Below are 15808 nucleotides of genomic sequence, written 5' to 3'. Positions count from 1 at the left end.
AGAGCAGGTGTGCCTTTGGGTCCCATGGACTTGGCTGGGGGTCCTCATCCTTAGATGCTGGCGGCTACAGCTACGGTGCTAGAGTGCCCCCGATGATCCAGGCCTGGATCCGGTTCGGTGCCGGTTGACCTCACGGTACCTTCCCCGGCACCGATTCCAGACGACGCCCCCGATGCCAGTTGTACCCCCAACCGGCATTGACACCAGCCTCACCCCTGACTTGGACACAGTGCCGGACCGACGTTCCCTGAGGTTGGTACCGGCACCGGAGAGTACTTTTGTACTGCTGTTCATCCCTGGTGTTCCCTACTGCCCTGAGTGACAGCCAGAGGAGGGTGAGGAGGACTGGGAGGGGTCTGGTGACCCTTTAGCTAACCAGCTTGAGAAGCCGGAACTGGGTGATGCCAGTGGTTTGGATACCTCCCCAGACCTTGTCATGCTCTCCTCCCTACCGTGGCTACGGAGGAGGGAGCTTCGTACACAGTGGTGTTGTGTAGGGCTGTTGAGGCCTTGGGCCTGGAGCTTCCTACAGTGGCAGTCAGGACTAACCTCTTGTCAGAGGTACTTCAACCAGCAGCAGTTCTTCGAAGCCCTTGCTGCCTTTTAATGAAGCTCTCACTGACGTCCTTCTGGGCACTTGGTCCAAGCTCAGCACAGGGGCTCCTGTAGACAGGATGATTGCCTGACGCCACCGCCGGACCCGGGTGAACCACTTTTCCTCTCCCAACACCCTCCCCCGACAGCTTGGTGGTCCAAGCCTCGTCTTCTAAGGGTGCATTCCCTACTGCTCCCCCAGATAGAGAATGACGATTCTCAGATTAACATGATAAGAGAATCAGGATTTCATTAAAGACACAGAGGCTAACATTATGCATTCATTCTTTTATTGCCACTCCTGAGCAGCTCCTTTAAAAAACTCCAACTCCAACAATCCAGAATAGAACAACTCAAAATCCAATAAATGTCTCCTGCACAGAATGTTCATCCTCTTTTAAATGCAATCATTTGAAAAGTAACCTTCTTCTTCTTCTTAATTCCATTTCTCGATAATAAGATTCCCAAATGAACGTTATTCTGAAATGAAACAAAAACTCATACTTATTAATATAAATTAACCAATAAAAAAACATCTCAAATAAACCTTTATCTAAAATGTATACCAAAATATTCTTAAAACCTCTTTTTTTTAAACATTAAAACTATCATAATCCTAAACTCAAAACATACTAAAAATGCAATTCTCCTCATATTTGGGTGAAAAGGGTGGGATAATGTTAGCCTCCTTGTCTTTAATGAAATCCTGATTCTCTTATTATGTTAATCTGAGAATCGTCATTTCATTACAAGACCAGAGGCTAACATTATGCATGTTGAAAGCCTCTCAACACAACATTTGACATATGCTCTATTGGCCTAAAATAATGTCTTGCAAATGTATCTGCATTTGACCAATCAGCAGCCTTCATAACACTCTCCAGACTACCACCCTTCAAACTAGACATACTCGCCATAGCACCCCTAATAGAATGTGCTTTGAATTTTTCAATATCTACACCAGACTGACTCATAACACATCTCACCCATCTTGAAATTGTAGCAGTACTAACTGCTCTAAAAGCTTTGACAAAAGAAATCAACATTTGTGGATCACCATCCCTTCTGTTCGCAGCAACTCTACACTTGTATTCTCTCAAATAGTCAACCACACATCATTTTCTGCATTTCTCATACTTAGGATAAAATACAGATGTTGACATAGTCTTTGTTCTTTTAAAAAAGTCAAAATACACGCCTTCTGGAATAAAATGTCTATTATTTAACTCTAGACATTTCACATCAAATACTCTTTTACAAGAAATCAAACATAACAGAGTCGCCAATTTAACAGAAATATTCTTATTACTCAAATATTTATTTGAAGGCCATTCACAGAACAACTTTAAAATCAAATTCACAACCCACAAAACATCATAACGAGCTCTTGGAGGTCTCTTTAATCTCAAGCTCTTCAAAACTCTACATACCAAAATATTACTCCCAATAGACTTACCTCCCACCATAGCATGGCCTGCTGAAACCGCTGACATATAACAATTTATTGTCCGATAACTCAATCCTTTATTAAAATGTTCCACAAGAAAATTTACAAACTCTACAACAGGGGCCTCCACGGGATCCAAACGTCTCTCCAAGCACCAACACATCCAAATTCTCCACACTCCCTTGTACCTTCGCCTTGTCCCTGGAGCCCAAGATTCTTCGAGCAACTCTGAAGCCTCATTCGAAAGTCCCTTGACACAACCGGAGACCCTGACACTTTCCAGATAAGAAGGTCTAACACTCCACTCCAAAACAGAGGATGAATCTCTCCCTGCTTGTTTTTTAACAAATCCTCTTTTGCTTCCATTAACCCCTTCGGGGCTGATGACGAGCTGGGCTCGTCATGGCGTAGCCTCCTCGCACGCTGATGCCGAGCCCAGCTCGTCATGAATAATGGGATTTACTAAATCTGAGCGTGCGAGCGGAATTCCGCTCGCACGCATGTGGTTAAAAAAGAAACATCGCACACCAACTCCAGAACTGTCGGAAACCATGCCTGAGTAATCCAAAAGGGAGTTACCAAAACTATTTGACATCCTTCTCTCCTCACTTTCAACAATACCCTCTGTATTATTGTAAATGGGGGAAACACATAACCCTTCAGAATCAACCAATCCTGCTGAAAAGCATTCGTAGCCACTGCTTCTGGATCCAGCATCCAACTAAAAAACTTCTCCAACTGGTGAGTTAACCTTGTCGCGAACAAATCCACTTCCAATGGACCCAAAACCTTCTGAATTTTCCTGAAATATTCATTTCCCAACATGCAATCGCTGTAATCTCTCACATGTCTTGAATTCCAATCCGCCACTACATTTCTTACACCTGGAAGATACTCTGCTCTCAACGCTATCTTGTTCTTCAGACAAAATATCCACAGCACTTTTACCACATCCGAAAGATCATTCGACCTGCAACCTCCCATCCAGTTTATATAAGCTACAGCCGAAATGTTGTCCATCTTCAACAACACAGTCTGACCCTGCAAACTTACCATGAAACTCTTCAATGCGTACAAAGCTCCAGTCAATTCTAAACAATTTATTTGCATAGTTCTCTCCTCCTTTGACCAAGCACCACCTGTCTCCAATTGACCCAATTGAGCCCCCAAACCTAACAGGCTCACATCCGTTTACAGAGTAACATCCGGAAGACAACCAAAGATTCCCCTTCCATTCCAAACTTCTAAATTGTGCATCCACCATTCCAGCTCTTCCTTCTCTTCTACGTCCAACACTACTTTGTCCCCATAACACAATCCCTTTCTCAAGGCATTCGCTTTCACTCTCTGTAAAGCTTGATAATGCAGGGGACCTGGATAAATCGCTTGAATTAATGAAGAAAGCAAACCTAGAATCCTCACTAAATCTCTCAAAGTCATGCTCTCTTTCTTTTGAGCCCTCAGCACCTCTTTCTTTATCATCTGTACCTTCTTCATCGGCAACCACAAAACTTCCTCTGTGAATCTATTGTGAAACCAAGAAAATCCAAACTCTGAGCTGGCACAAAAACAGATTTCTTCTGGTTTATCAAGAAACATAAATCCTCCAACCTGTTCACTGCAAAATCTAACTGAGCCTTTAATTACTCTACATCCTGCGACATCAACAATATCTTGTCTAAATAAACGATTAACCTGAAACCTCTCTCCCTGAAAAAAGTCATTACTACTCTCAATAACTTAGTAAAACACCAAGGAGCCTAAGACAAACCGAAAGGAAGACAAAGGAATTGGTACAATTGACCTCTCCATCTGAATTGAAGAAAGTTCTGGCTGCATCCTTCATCGCAACGGTAAAATAAGCATCCTATAAATACAATTTCACCAACCAATCCCCTGATTGCAACATGTCTCTCAGAAGGTGAATCCCTTCCATTTTGAAATGTCTGTAAACTAAGAAATGGTTCAGACTCCTTAAATTTATCACAGGCCTCCAACCTTTCTCTTTCTTTTCCACCAAAAATAGAGTGCTCATGTAAACTCTCAAATCATCTTCTATCATACATATTGCACCCTTTTCCAACATCTCCTTTACTTCCAAATCTACAATTTTCATCCTTTTTTCGCAAAACTCTAAGGCCTAGATGTAGGTAATTTTATTTTATCACTTCTTAAATACCGAATTTTACAGATTCGGTATTTAAGAAGTGGTAAAATAGAGGTGGGGGATGTAGGTATTACAGAATCGGTAAATACCGAATCGTTGAGATTCGGTATTTACCGATTCTGTAAATACCGATTCGGTAATGCCCATTGATTCCTATGGGCATTGAAGCCCATAAGAATCAATGGGCATTACCGAATCGGTATTTACCGATTCAGTAAATACCGATTCCAGCAAGGGTGCAGGGGGTGTCACTTTGACACCCTCTAGCACCCCAAATACAGGCATGTGTGCCATGTGGCACACAGACATGCCCTAAGGGCATGTCTGTCTGTCACATGGCATAGGTGTGCATGCACACATGTGCATGCACACCTGGATTCAGTATTTTACCACCCAATTGGATTGGGTGGTAAAATACCGATTCTGAAAGGCCTGTGGGACTCAGAAGAGTCCCACCTACATCTAGAAGTTACCGAATTGGTAAAAATACCGATTAGGTATTTTACCGAATCGGTAAATTTACCAATTCGTTAAATGTACAGATTCGGTAAAATTGGCCCCCTACATCCCAAAAACCCATTTACCGGTCGGTAACAGCCGAAATCGGCCGTTACTGTCCGGTAAATGACCACCTACATCTGGCCCATACTCTTTTGGTTCTCTACTTTGATAGGGTTCTTCCACAAATTCTATTTCGAAACCCCTGAACCACATTCAAAACCCCAGGATCCTTCGTAATCCTTTTCCATGCCTCTACAAAAACCTCACAGGTCCTCCTACTTTTCTGAGGAAAGAACCAAAAATAGTCTGCATACTCCCCCTTTGTTCCTTGATTCGACTGACTTCTTCCTCTTCGCCCTCTATATCTTTGGTATCTTCCTCTTTGAGGGAAAAAATTCGAGGATCCTTTGTAGCCCCTTCCTAATCCTCTATTTCAATAGTTGTATTGAGAATAGAACTAGGACCTTTGCATTCCTCGGCCGGCAAACAGTCCCCGTCTACTGGCCCTACCAAAAACACCAAACACCTTGTTCATGTTTGTCTGTGCTCTATCTAGCGCAGTAAAAGTAGCTACATGCTTACCTAAACTCTTTACAAAGCCATCTCCGAACAATAATCCTTTTGCATCCTCACAATGCTCCTTGTTAGCTAAATAAACGAGTTTTAGACTTATCTTAAATAGCACTGACTTACGTCTCTCTGCCAACAACCCTGAGTTGCATTCCCTAACAACACATCTGCTCTCTGAGTTTAACCACGTAATAACTGTACTACCACATTGTCTTCATTTAAAAAAGCCTCTTCCGTCATGTCTAAAATCTTTCCCAAAGGACCCAAAACGTCTAGTAAACGATCCTGACATAATTTCAAAGAACATTCCAATCCCTTCCTAGGGTCTTTTCCCAATTTAAAAAGATACAGTATCAAATCAGGATCTAGATTTGGTGTTTGGCACACCTTGTAATCTATTTGCGGTCTCGAGCATTCTGCTCTCAACATGCTCCTCACCTCTCTATCCAGAGGTCTTCTAATTCAATGTTTAATGAACTTGGCAACATGTTCTTGCGTCCACCAGTCCGCACTTCTTGGATGTCTTATTTCATAAGGATTAAACATCTCTCCACCTAGTGGATCCTTTATAATAACCTTAGAAGTCGATGGATGGTCATTCTTAATATCATCATTTAGATCATCATCATGATCCACGTCTAATATAAATTCATCCTTAATCCTTATTATCTCTTTCCTCATCTCTTTCATCCACATCCATTGTATACTCATCTTCAGAGTCTTCTCTTGTGCCGCGAAGGACACCTTTCCCTTGCGTACCGCCAAGGGTACCACTCTTTCTTTTGGAATGTAATCCATCCTTTCCATCCTTATTCAGATGTTTACTCTTCTTTACTTTTTTATAACTTTTCTTCTTACTAACATAATCTTTCTCTTCTAAGAATGACCAAAAATCTTCATCAGACCTATTAGCTTTCCTTTTCTTATCTAATACAATCTGAATCACCTCCCTCATAGAACTTTTAACCTCACTCTGAATTAACTTCCTGAGATTCTCTTCACTGTCTCTTCCTTCAACCATATTCATAGATGCAATAGACTCTTCATAAATTCATTTTTAATTCCTAAAATAACCTCAAACACCAATACCTAACAAACTCACTAAATCTCAACAGGTAACTCCAGACGCTCCGAAAACCTTTTCCTTGTCTCGCATACAAAAATACGCATCCTTCCACCTAAAACATATATTTCTTCCCAATCCAAAATTGACCGCCAAACTCACGCGAGATTTCGGTGGCCAATTATCTCATGATCCTCCTCTGATTCATTTACGCTCTTGCGTGTTTACTTTAGATCCGTTTGTCTTCAACGTTAAACAACCAAATCAACACGCGCTCCGAAACATTTCCTCGCGCCAACATGACACGCTCTAACGAATCCTCACGCATGAAACCTTCACGCTGTAAGCTCACAATGCATCCTACTCAATTGAATTAATGCGCGCAATGCCTCATGTGCCTCAAACAAGTTAACGAGCACAAATCTACACAAGACACATTTACTTTTAAATCAATAAACCTGATACAACATTTCATAAACTGTTAATTTTAAAAAACATTCTTTCTCTACTCTTTACCTAATTTTATACTTACGATCTTTTAAAACAAATAAAACATTCTTTTAGATACTAGTACTCTTATTAACCACATTCATTCCATACCTCTTCTGAAAATTAGAAGCTAATCAACATTCTTAAAAAAAACCTCTCTTGATCACATTACCAATATTTAAACAATCGGTATATATTAAAAATAGCACTTATCTGTCCAGGAGCAACATTTAAAAGAGGATGAACATTCTGTGCAGGAGACATTTATTGGATTTTGAGTTGTTCTATTCTGGATTGTTGTAGTTTGAGTTCTTTAAAGGAGCTGCCCAGAAGTGGCCATAAAATAATGAATGCATAATGTTAGCCTCCGGTCTTGTAGTGAAATCCAAGAAGCTGGACCAATTTGGGAAGAAGATGTTTTCTTCTGCCAGCTTAGTGCTGTGGTCGGTGAACACTGCCTTCCTCTCAGGCCGGTATACCCATAAGGTGTGGGAGACGGTTGCACAGGTGCTGCCACAGTGCCCGGAGGAGGCCTGGGCCGTTCTTTCTTGTACAGTGGCAGAGGGTCTAGACGCAGCTAAGTTCTCGATTCAGTGTTGACTGGATACCGCCGACTCTCTGGGCAGAACGGTTTTCACGTCTGTAGCCTTGAGGTACTAAGCCTGGTTGAGGAAGTCTGATTTCTTTGAGGGTGTCCAATCCACCCTTCTGGACATGCCCTTTGATGGCCGTCACATGTTTGGTGACAAGGTGAACTCCTCGCTCGAGCACTTCAAGTATTCTAGAGCTACGGCCAGATCTTTGGACCTCGCAGAAACCTCTCGCCCCACGCAGTCTGCCTTTTGCCCCTTTCGTAGCTACGGAAGGGGTGCTCCACCACATTCCAGCCCATCTGGCCACAGGGCAGCACAAGCTACCCAGCCTCAGTGAGGCCACGGACGTGGATCCCAGCGATGCTGGTCTGGGGGCCAGCGGGAAGGGCCAATCCACCCATACCCCCCTGCAACAGCCTCCAAACCCACCAGAGGTGAGTGGGCAGCAGGATGCGCCATCACCTCCCCCACTGGCAAAACATCACTTCGGACAGGTAGGTTGTACAGATAGTCCAAAGAGGCTACTCTCTCCCCTTTGAGACTACCCCTCCCTCCATGCCACCAGTACTCCATTGCATGTCCGAGGATCACTTGGCCCTTCTCTGCCAGGAGGTTGCACCTCTCTTGGCCAAGGGAGCTATCGAAAGGGTCCCTGTGCCAGAAGTAGGGTCATGGTTGCTATTCCCACTACTTTCTGGTACCCAAGAAGGACAAAGACCTGCATCTTATCTTAGACCTCAGGGCCCTCAACCGCTTCCTGTGGAAGGAGAAGTTCCAAATGCTCACGTTGGTTCAGGTCCTCTCTCCCCTCGATCCCAGAGACTGGATGGTAGTGTTGGACTTGCAGGATGCCTATTTCCACATCCCCGTCGTGCCAGCCTACAGGCGTTACTTACAGTTCACGGTAGGCCACAACCATTTTCAGTTTACCGTGCTCCCCTTTGGCCTTACCAGCGCCCCTCAGGTGTTCACAAAAGTGATAGCTGTCGTCTCCCATCTCCAGACTACGGCAAACCTCCTGCATTAGCTGGGGTTCACTATCAATGTGCTGAAGTCACACCTGATTCCCTCTCAGAAGCTCCTTTTCATCGGAGCCGTTCTGGATACAGTGCAGTTTTGGGCTTATCCTTACGAGCAGCGAGTCCAGGAGATTCAGGCTATGATACCGATGTTTCAGCCTCTATCCCGGATTTCTGTGACAATGGTCCTGAGGCTGCTGGGCCTCATTCTTCCTGCATCCTGCTGGTGGATCATGACAGATGCGCGCTCTGCAGTGTGACCTGAAGTTCATGTGTGCACAGCATCAGGGGAATCTTTCTGATGTCGTCCAGATCTCTGAGGGGACTGCACGTCTTTTGCAGTAGTGATTCACGAACCAGGATGGGGTCAGCGGCCAATCCCTCTTCCTTCCCCAACCAGAGTTCACAGTGGTGACAGATGCGTCACTCCTGGGATGGGGCAGTCACATGTGAGAGGTGGACATCAAGAGTCTCTGGTCTCTGGCAGAGTCCGGATTCCACATCAAACTTTTAGAACTTTGGGCGATCTGTCTTGCACTGAAGGCATACCTTCCTTCTGTCAAAGGAAGAGTAGTGCAGGTGTTCACGGACAACACCACCGCCATGTGGTACTGCAACAAACAGGGCAGAGTGCGGTCGTGGACCCTATGTTAAGAGGCTCTTCTCCTTTGGACATGGCTGGAACATCAGGGCATACCCCTGGTGGTTCAACACCTGGCAGGTGCCCTGAACGCCAGGGCGGACACACTCAGCCGCTGGTGCATGATGGATCAACTATGGTGGTGCAAGGTCTCTTTCAGTAGTGGGGAGAGCCATGGTTAGATCTGTTTGCCACCAAAGAGAACTCGCAGTGTCATCTGTTCTGCGCGTTGCAGTTTCCAAGGCGGCACTAGTTTGGCGAGGCTTTTCGTCACAAGTGGAATTGCAGCCTCCTGTGCGCCTTTCCGCCTGTACCACTTCTACCCAGAGAGCTGAAGAAGATCAAGCGCGACTGGGCCCAAGCCATTCTTGTGGCCCCGGACTAGGCGCAAAGAGTCTGGTACCCCGAACTCTTGAGCATGGCCATCGATCCTCCGATCAGACTGGCTCTTCGGGAGGATCTTCTGTCGCAGCAGCAGGGGACAGTCCTCCACCCGAACCTGTCCAGCCTCCACCTCCTTGCGTGGAAATTGGGAGGCGACAGCTGACAGCTTTCGACCTTCCTCCCGAAGTCTGTAATGTCATCTTGGCAGCCAGGCGTCCGTCCACTAAAACAGTATACGCCTGTAGGTGGAACACATCTGTGACATGGTGCACAGCAAAGGCTGTGGATCCCCTTTCTGCCCATCTTTCAGAGGTTATCCTCTTCATTCTATTTTTGGCCCATCAGGGCTCTGTTTTGGGCACTCTTAAAGGCTACCTTTCGGCCATCTCGGCCTTTCTTCACCTTCCTGATCAGCCTTCTCTTTTCAAGTCCCCGATTGTAAATAGATTTCTAAAGGGCATTACTCATCTCTTTCCTCCTTCTCCTTTCGTAATGCCCCAATGGTACTTGAATCTTGTTCTTACTTATCTTATGTGTGCTCCCTTCGAGCCACTACATAATTGTCCTCTTCATTTTCTTACTTAGAAGACTGCTTTCCTGCTTACCATCACCTCTGCTATCAGGATGAGTGAGCTTCAGGCTCTATCCTCCAAGCCTCCTTTTCTTGCAGTTCATCTGGACAAAATGGTCCTTCGCACTAAGCCCTCTTTTCTGCCCAAAGTGGTTACCTCTTTCCATACAGGCCAGCTCATCACATTGCCCACCTTCTTCCCTTCTCCGCACCCTTCCAAAGAGGAGAGACTCCACCGTCCGGACCCAAAACGCAAGCTGTCTTTCTACCTTGACCACACTAAAGATGTCCGGGTGGACGATCAACTCTTCGTGGATTATGTGGGCGCCAAGAAAATGTGGGCCTTGCACAAACGTACCATCTCTCAATGAGTTGTCCTATGCACTAAAATCTGCTATTCTTTGTCCAAAAAGGAACCTCTAGTAGTCTAGTAGGTCTGCGCGCCCATTCTACCAGGGCGACGGCAACCACTACTGCTTTGGGACGTGGTGTTCCGCTGATTGACATCTGCCAGGCAGCCACGTGGGCATCCCTGCACACGTTCACAAAACATTACTGCCTGGATAGCCAATTCCAGAGAGACTGCTTTTTTGTCTGTTTTTTCTCCAGGACTTTCTGGTGGTTGGCATTGCTGTGGTATCTATTCTAAGGTAAGGAATCTATAACTGATGGTCTCTTTCAGATGAAGAAGTTACTTACCTTGATGTATCTGTAAGGGACATACATTAGTTATAGATTCAATACCGCCCCACCCATCCTCCCCGTTCTGTGAACTCACTTCTAGGGATAGAGACTCCCTTCCAGGGCATTAGTTTTGTGCCCCAGTGGTTAGTGCCTTGCATGGCTCTGCTCTACAGGCGTGGAACGTCGTGTCAGAACTGACATCAGCGTGCAGGGGCGGCATCTAAGTAGACACCGCAACGTCATCCCGACGACCAGGACATCGACGACAGACGCGGAGTTGACCGACGCCATCTACTGACGCACAGGGTTACTGCTACAGAAAAATTATCCGGGTCCAGTCTGACACCTACTAATGTATGTCTCTTACAGATACATCGTTACTGAAGGTAAGTAATTGTCCTTATGGCACAGCAACAAGCTAATGTTGACCAAATTGTATGACATATACTTTTCCAATCCTCTGTAACATCCACCAGCTGGCCACTGCTGAGGGGAAACCTGCTTTACAGTCTATGCAGCGCATGTTTATCTACAACTACACATATATGCCATGAACAGGTGCTTACAAGTTAAGTCCAAAATTTTCCTCACAGAATGAGCATTGGTACCCTTCATTATCCCATTGACAACTGCTGAATTTGTCTTTTAACTGGATTTAGAGCTACCAGTCTCTTATTTGCAGTTTCCATTAAATGTGACAAAACGTTTACCGGTCCAGAACCTGGATTAAGAGACAGAGGAGTACTTAAGTGACCAGAAGCACACCTTGGACAACCCTGCTCAATTGAAGGTGTACCACATTTCAGAATATCAAGAGGAGGAGCATGAAAAGTCACCATGTAGGAATAATGCTTGGGAGCCCCTGCACAGCTCACAAGAATATGAAGAGTACGCCCTGCAAGATCCTCCTCCAGATGACATCAGATAGAGCTATCAGCCTTACTAGGAGTCCCAATATCTTTGCAGGGAATTGTCTACGATGCAGGTTTCTGTGGCATTTTTTAACATTTTGATAAAATAATAGAGACTTTGCACAAGCTTGTTCCAAGGCATCAACATTTCTACGCTCCACATGGATCTCCTCCATTGCCATTTCAGTAGCCAACTCTTGTGCCCACTGCCCAACTGCCTCAGCTACCATTATCATACTGCAGACACCATCTGGGTCACCTGCAAAGCCATGCCCTGTGCTTCCCACTCTGTTGGACATTGGTTAGGAGGACCAGCAAGACACCAATAATGATATGGCTGAAGAGAAAGGTGAGGTTCCAGAATGGTACTCCGAGGATGCGCACCAGGATGAAAACTAAAGTAACTGTATTTTATTCAAGGAAGTGGGAAAAAAACCTCCCTGCTAGATTCCTCCCTAGATGACATCGCCCAGCTTTATGCTTGATTGGAAAGTGTGGCCAGGAAATTTGGCATACCAGTGTCTGCAGTAGGGCTGCATTGCTTTATGTATGATTTTAAAAAGTAACCAATAAAGACAGTAAAGTCAATTACTGTTCTCGACTATGGGCCTGATTTAGATCTTGGTGGTGTTACCATCGTCCCGCTGCGGCAGTGTTCACAAGTAGTCCGGCAAGTGGACGGCCTTCTGTCTGCTGTATTTAGATGTGGCATCAACAGACTGGGTAACCGTTTGCGCTTAAAAAAAAATGCATGCAACAGCAATATAGATATACACGAGGCTAAAGCAAATGTGACCACACAATTCATAGTGAGACAAGTGGCACAGAAACCTACCTTAGATTCCGGCAACAACAGTGTGACTTAGCATTGTGGTGAAGTAGTAGCAGCACAGAAAGGACCTGGATGACGGGGATCAAGGCGGAAACGGGAGCACAAAAAAAGGTACGTTTTTACCTCTTTTTCTTCGTTTACCATTTCTGCCAACTCAAAGTAGGAAGATTCCTCACCAGATTTTCCCCGACGGGAAGGAACATCATGATTGTGTCGGTGGCAGTCCTGGCTGGACTCCCTCTAACAGCCACTTCTTCCTCTGGCGCAGTCAAGGCGGGAGGGATATGCTAGCGAAGTCAGAAGGACTCAGTCGGCCTATTGTTCATGGACCCTCTAATATCTGAATCATGCAGACGGACTGCCAAGTAGGCAGGCGGTGAAACTGTCCAAAAAGCGACGGCGGGACCAGGTCCGCCAACATCTATTTCAGGCACTATGTTTGGAGAGAAGGGCTTAATCTGATGGCTGCTATAGGCATAATATAATAGGTTCCTACAAGTACAAAGTTACTCTTCCCTATTTGTACAATAATGATGTGTTCTTAACCAATATTCTAGCCTCACTTTACTTCTTTTGGTTGCTCTGCAAAGGTATTTTGTGAGGGTCTCTTGCGGGCCATAAGGGGATCATACAGCAACATAACAACTGTTGATATTCATGCTATTTCTCCTCAGGGTAGGTTTAGGTACCTAGAATCTATCTTCCTTGGCAGCTAAGATGCTTTTGAGGGCAGTTAATATAAAGATTTTGTTACATAGACACAGTTGACAAAATAAATTCAGTCAGCACATTCAAAACTGTATTGGGCACCCATTTCATTAAAGCTGGTTGTGTGACATTTGATGCTCGGGCAACCAAGTCTATGAGACCACTGTTATGCAGTGGTTTCCGAAAACCAATGTACACATGTATTGCCGTCTGACACAGCAAGCCAGTTTTAATGCAGTAGTTTACCACTCTGAGCACCCGACAAACTAACCCTGCTCTGAGGCAGCACCTTTACTTTTAAAGCACTCATTTTAACTGCATGTGGGAAACTCAGTTTCTGCTCATACACATTCTTATATATTGCTAGCAACACATTTTATACAAACATATGCTATTGCAATTTCTATAAGCATGTCACTGCCTGTGTGTGGGTGTGTGAGTAATGCGCAGACGCAGCCATCTTTATTACTTGATCTTCAGGTTATTCCAGTGGAAAATTCAGTCCACGATTTTTAGTTTAGTTCTTTAACTTTGGGAACCTCGTCCTCCATCATATACTCAGAAGCAAGATGGTGTGTTTCCTTCCTCTTTGTTTTTCTGAATTTTCTTCAGGGTATTTACTATGAAAAGAGGCCAGAATTTGGCATTCGATGCATCGCAACTTAGCTAGTTGACTTGATGCCCGCTCAGATGAGCGTTTTTATGCTCCTGTATTCCTTTTTGGGATCCAGAAGTTTTCTCCAGTGTTTGTCATCTGTGCATTATTGGTCTGTTGGTCTATTGTTCTAACAAGGTTTTTTTTTATGAATCTCCAGTTTTTTGTCTTCCAAGAATTTGTCTATTTCTTCTCTTGTTTATTATCTAAACTCATTCTTTTAAAATCCGAAGTGAGAGATTGTATCCAGATGTGGCTGGCTTTATTTATAAACTAACAAGGCTATCTCAGTGTTGCCTAGAATACTCATATTTGACAATGCAAGTTCTTGTGACACTGTTGCAGCTTAAGAAATTAGAGGATTCATAAGAATGCGGATGTTTTCTATGTGGACCATCATCCCATAGTGTTGGGATCAGGCAGCACACTTGCAATTTCGTTCATGTTCTTTGATAGGTGGATTAAAGTTAGATTTCCCCCTCATGTGGGACATTAACAAAATGTTTTCCTAATCATAGCATTGTTTCTACTTATTATTACTGTGATAAGTCTGGTGCCTTGTCAGGAATCAGTCCAGCCTGATGTAATTATTTAGACCGTTCAGTAATTCATTACCTTCATAAACTTACGTCCTGCCTCTAGATAAAGATGCCTATATGCAAATCATGGCTTGGATATCATTATTCATGGTCCTTCCATGTGGTTTTCTATCTGTATAATCATTTATTTCCATTTTTAATCATACACATCTTTCTTGAAGGCATGACATGATTTTAAATTTGTTTAGAAAGAGATGCAATTCAAGCTTCAAAGGATAGATGTCAACATAGCATACGTGCCTGAGTGGCAACGGTTTCAATTAATCATGCAAATAAATTACTTATTTATTTGTTCCTTACTTGGTATATTGTGCCTTCTCATACAGTGAGTCTATCTTGTGATAATGAAATTGGGCCTTAGGTAGTTAGCTTTCTTGTATAGTGAAGACCTTGCTAGGTAGTAGTTATGTTGTCTCTGAGCTCTCTTTCCATCTCACCTATCATTCTCATATGATATTTTTTCTTAGGGTAAAGAAGTTGGACCTTTGGAAATCCAGATTAATGCACTGAATAAGCAAATTGAGGAGTACAGTGTGGAGATTGCTTCACTGCGCCAGTACTGGCTGCGGCTGCAGAATGAACTGGTGAAGCTGACCCAGGACCGTGAGGAGCAGGAGGCATCTGTGGAGATGATGAAGAAAGAGATAACAATTCATGAGCAGAAAAAGATCCGTACTGAGAGTAGGTGGATTCTTACTTTTTGTGTATATGTCTCTGTGTGTTTTAATATGCCATTAGTGTATTGTGTCTTTGTATGTCTCAATGACCCTCGGTGGTGCACAAAAAAATATATATATTTTAAAGTAACAAAACCATTGAAATTCCCAAGTTAAAGTTATCTTGAATAACTATAACTTGTGCCCTAAAGTAACTATAACTCGTTCTGACGACAGGCATAGTGTTGTCATTTCAGATGCTGCAGCGATTTTATTATTAAGGTCATTTAACATGTCACAAGTGATGTGATATGTGAGATTTAGCAGTGCAAACAAATTTTGCCCCATCCTTTTTTTCTTGGCCTCCAATTGATGGATCAACCCAAAACTTTCGAGAAAGGAGCTGAAGTGGATGAGACTTTGTTCTGGAAAGTTTATTTAAGATTAATTAAATGGTGCCACAGTTATTAGCAAACTAAAAAATCCTCTTTAAAACTAGCCAGTGTTACTGAGTAATTATCAGTTCAGCGAAGAATCAGACTAAATTACATTGCAAGAATACTTCTGGGAACTCGATCCTCGACTCTACTATCTCGCACCCTCGACATTTGATACACAGTATTTCTTATGGCGAATTTTTACGAATTCGCCGTATTTGTAGCTTGGATGACGATCTGATACAACTAGGAAGCACTAGATCGATTCCTTGTTCGAGGGTACAAATG

General features: G+C 43.8%; 1 protein-coding gene across 1 annotated transcript in view; it reads left to right on the top strand.

The window, feature by feature from the left end:
* Positions 1–15808, top strand: part of CCDC40 (coiled-coil domain 40 molecular ruler complex subunit) — a 762745-nt gene that overhangs the window by 379765 nt on the left and 367172 nt on the right. The window contains exon 15 of the mRNA XM_086931053.1: positions 14895–15108. Within this exon, the coding sequence (XP_086787179.1) occupies positions 14895–15108 (214 nt within the window). The remainder of the gene's footprint in view (positions 1–14894; positions 15109–15808) is intronic.

The sequence above is a fragment of the Lissotriton vulgaris genome, chromosome 7 (genome assembly GCF_964263255.1).
Source record: "Lissotriton vulgaris chromosome 7, aLisVul1.2, whole genome shotgun sequence".
NCBI classification, from domain to species: domain Eukaryota; kingdom Metazoa; phylum Chordata; class Amphibia; order Caudata; family Salamandridae; genus Lissotriton; species Lissotriton vulgaris.
This window is presented reverse-complemented; position numbering and strand designations above follow the sequence as displayed.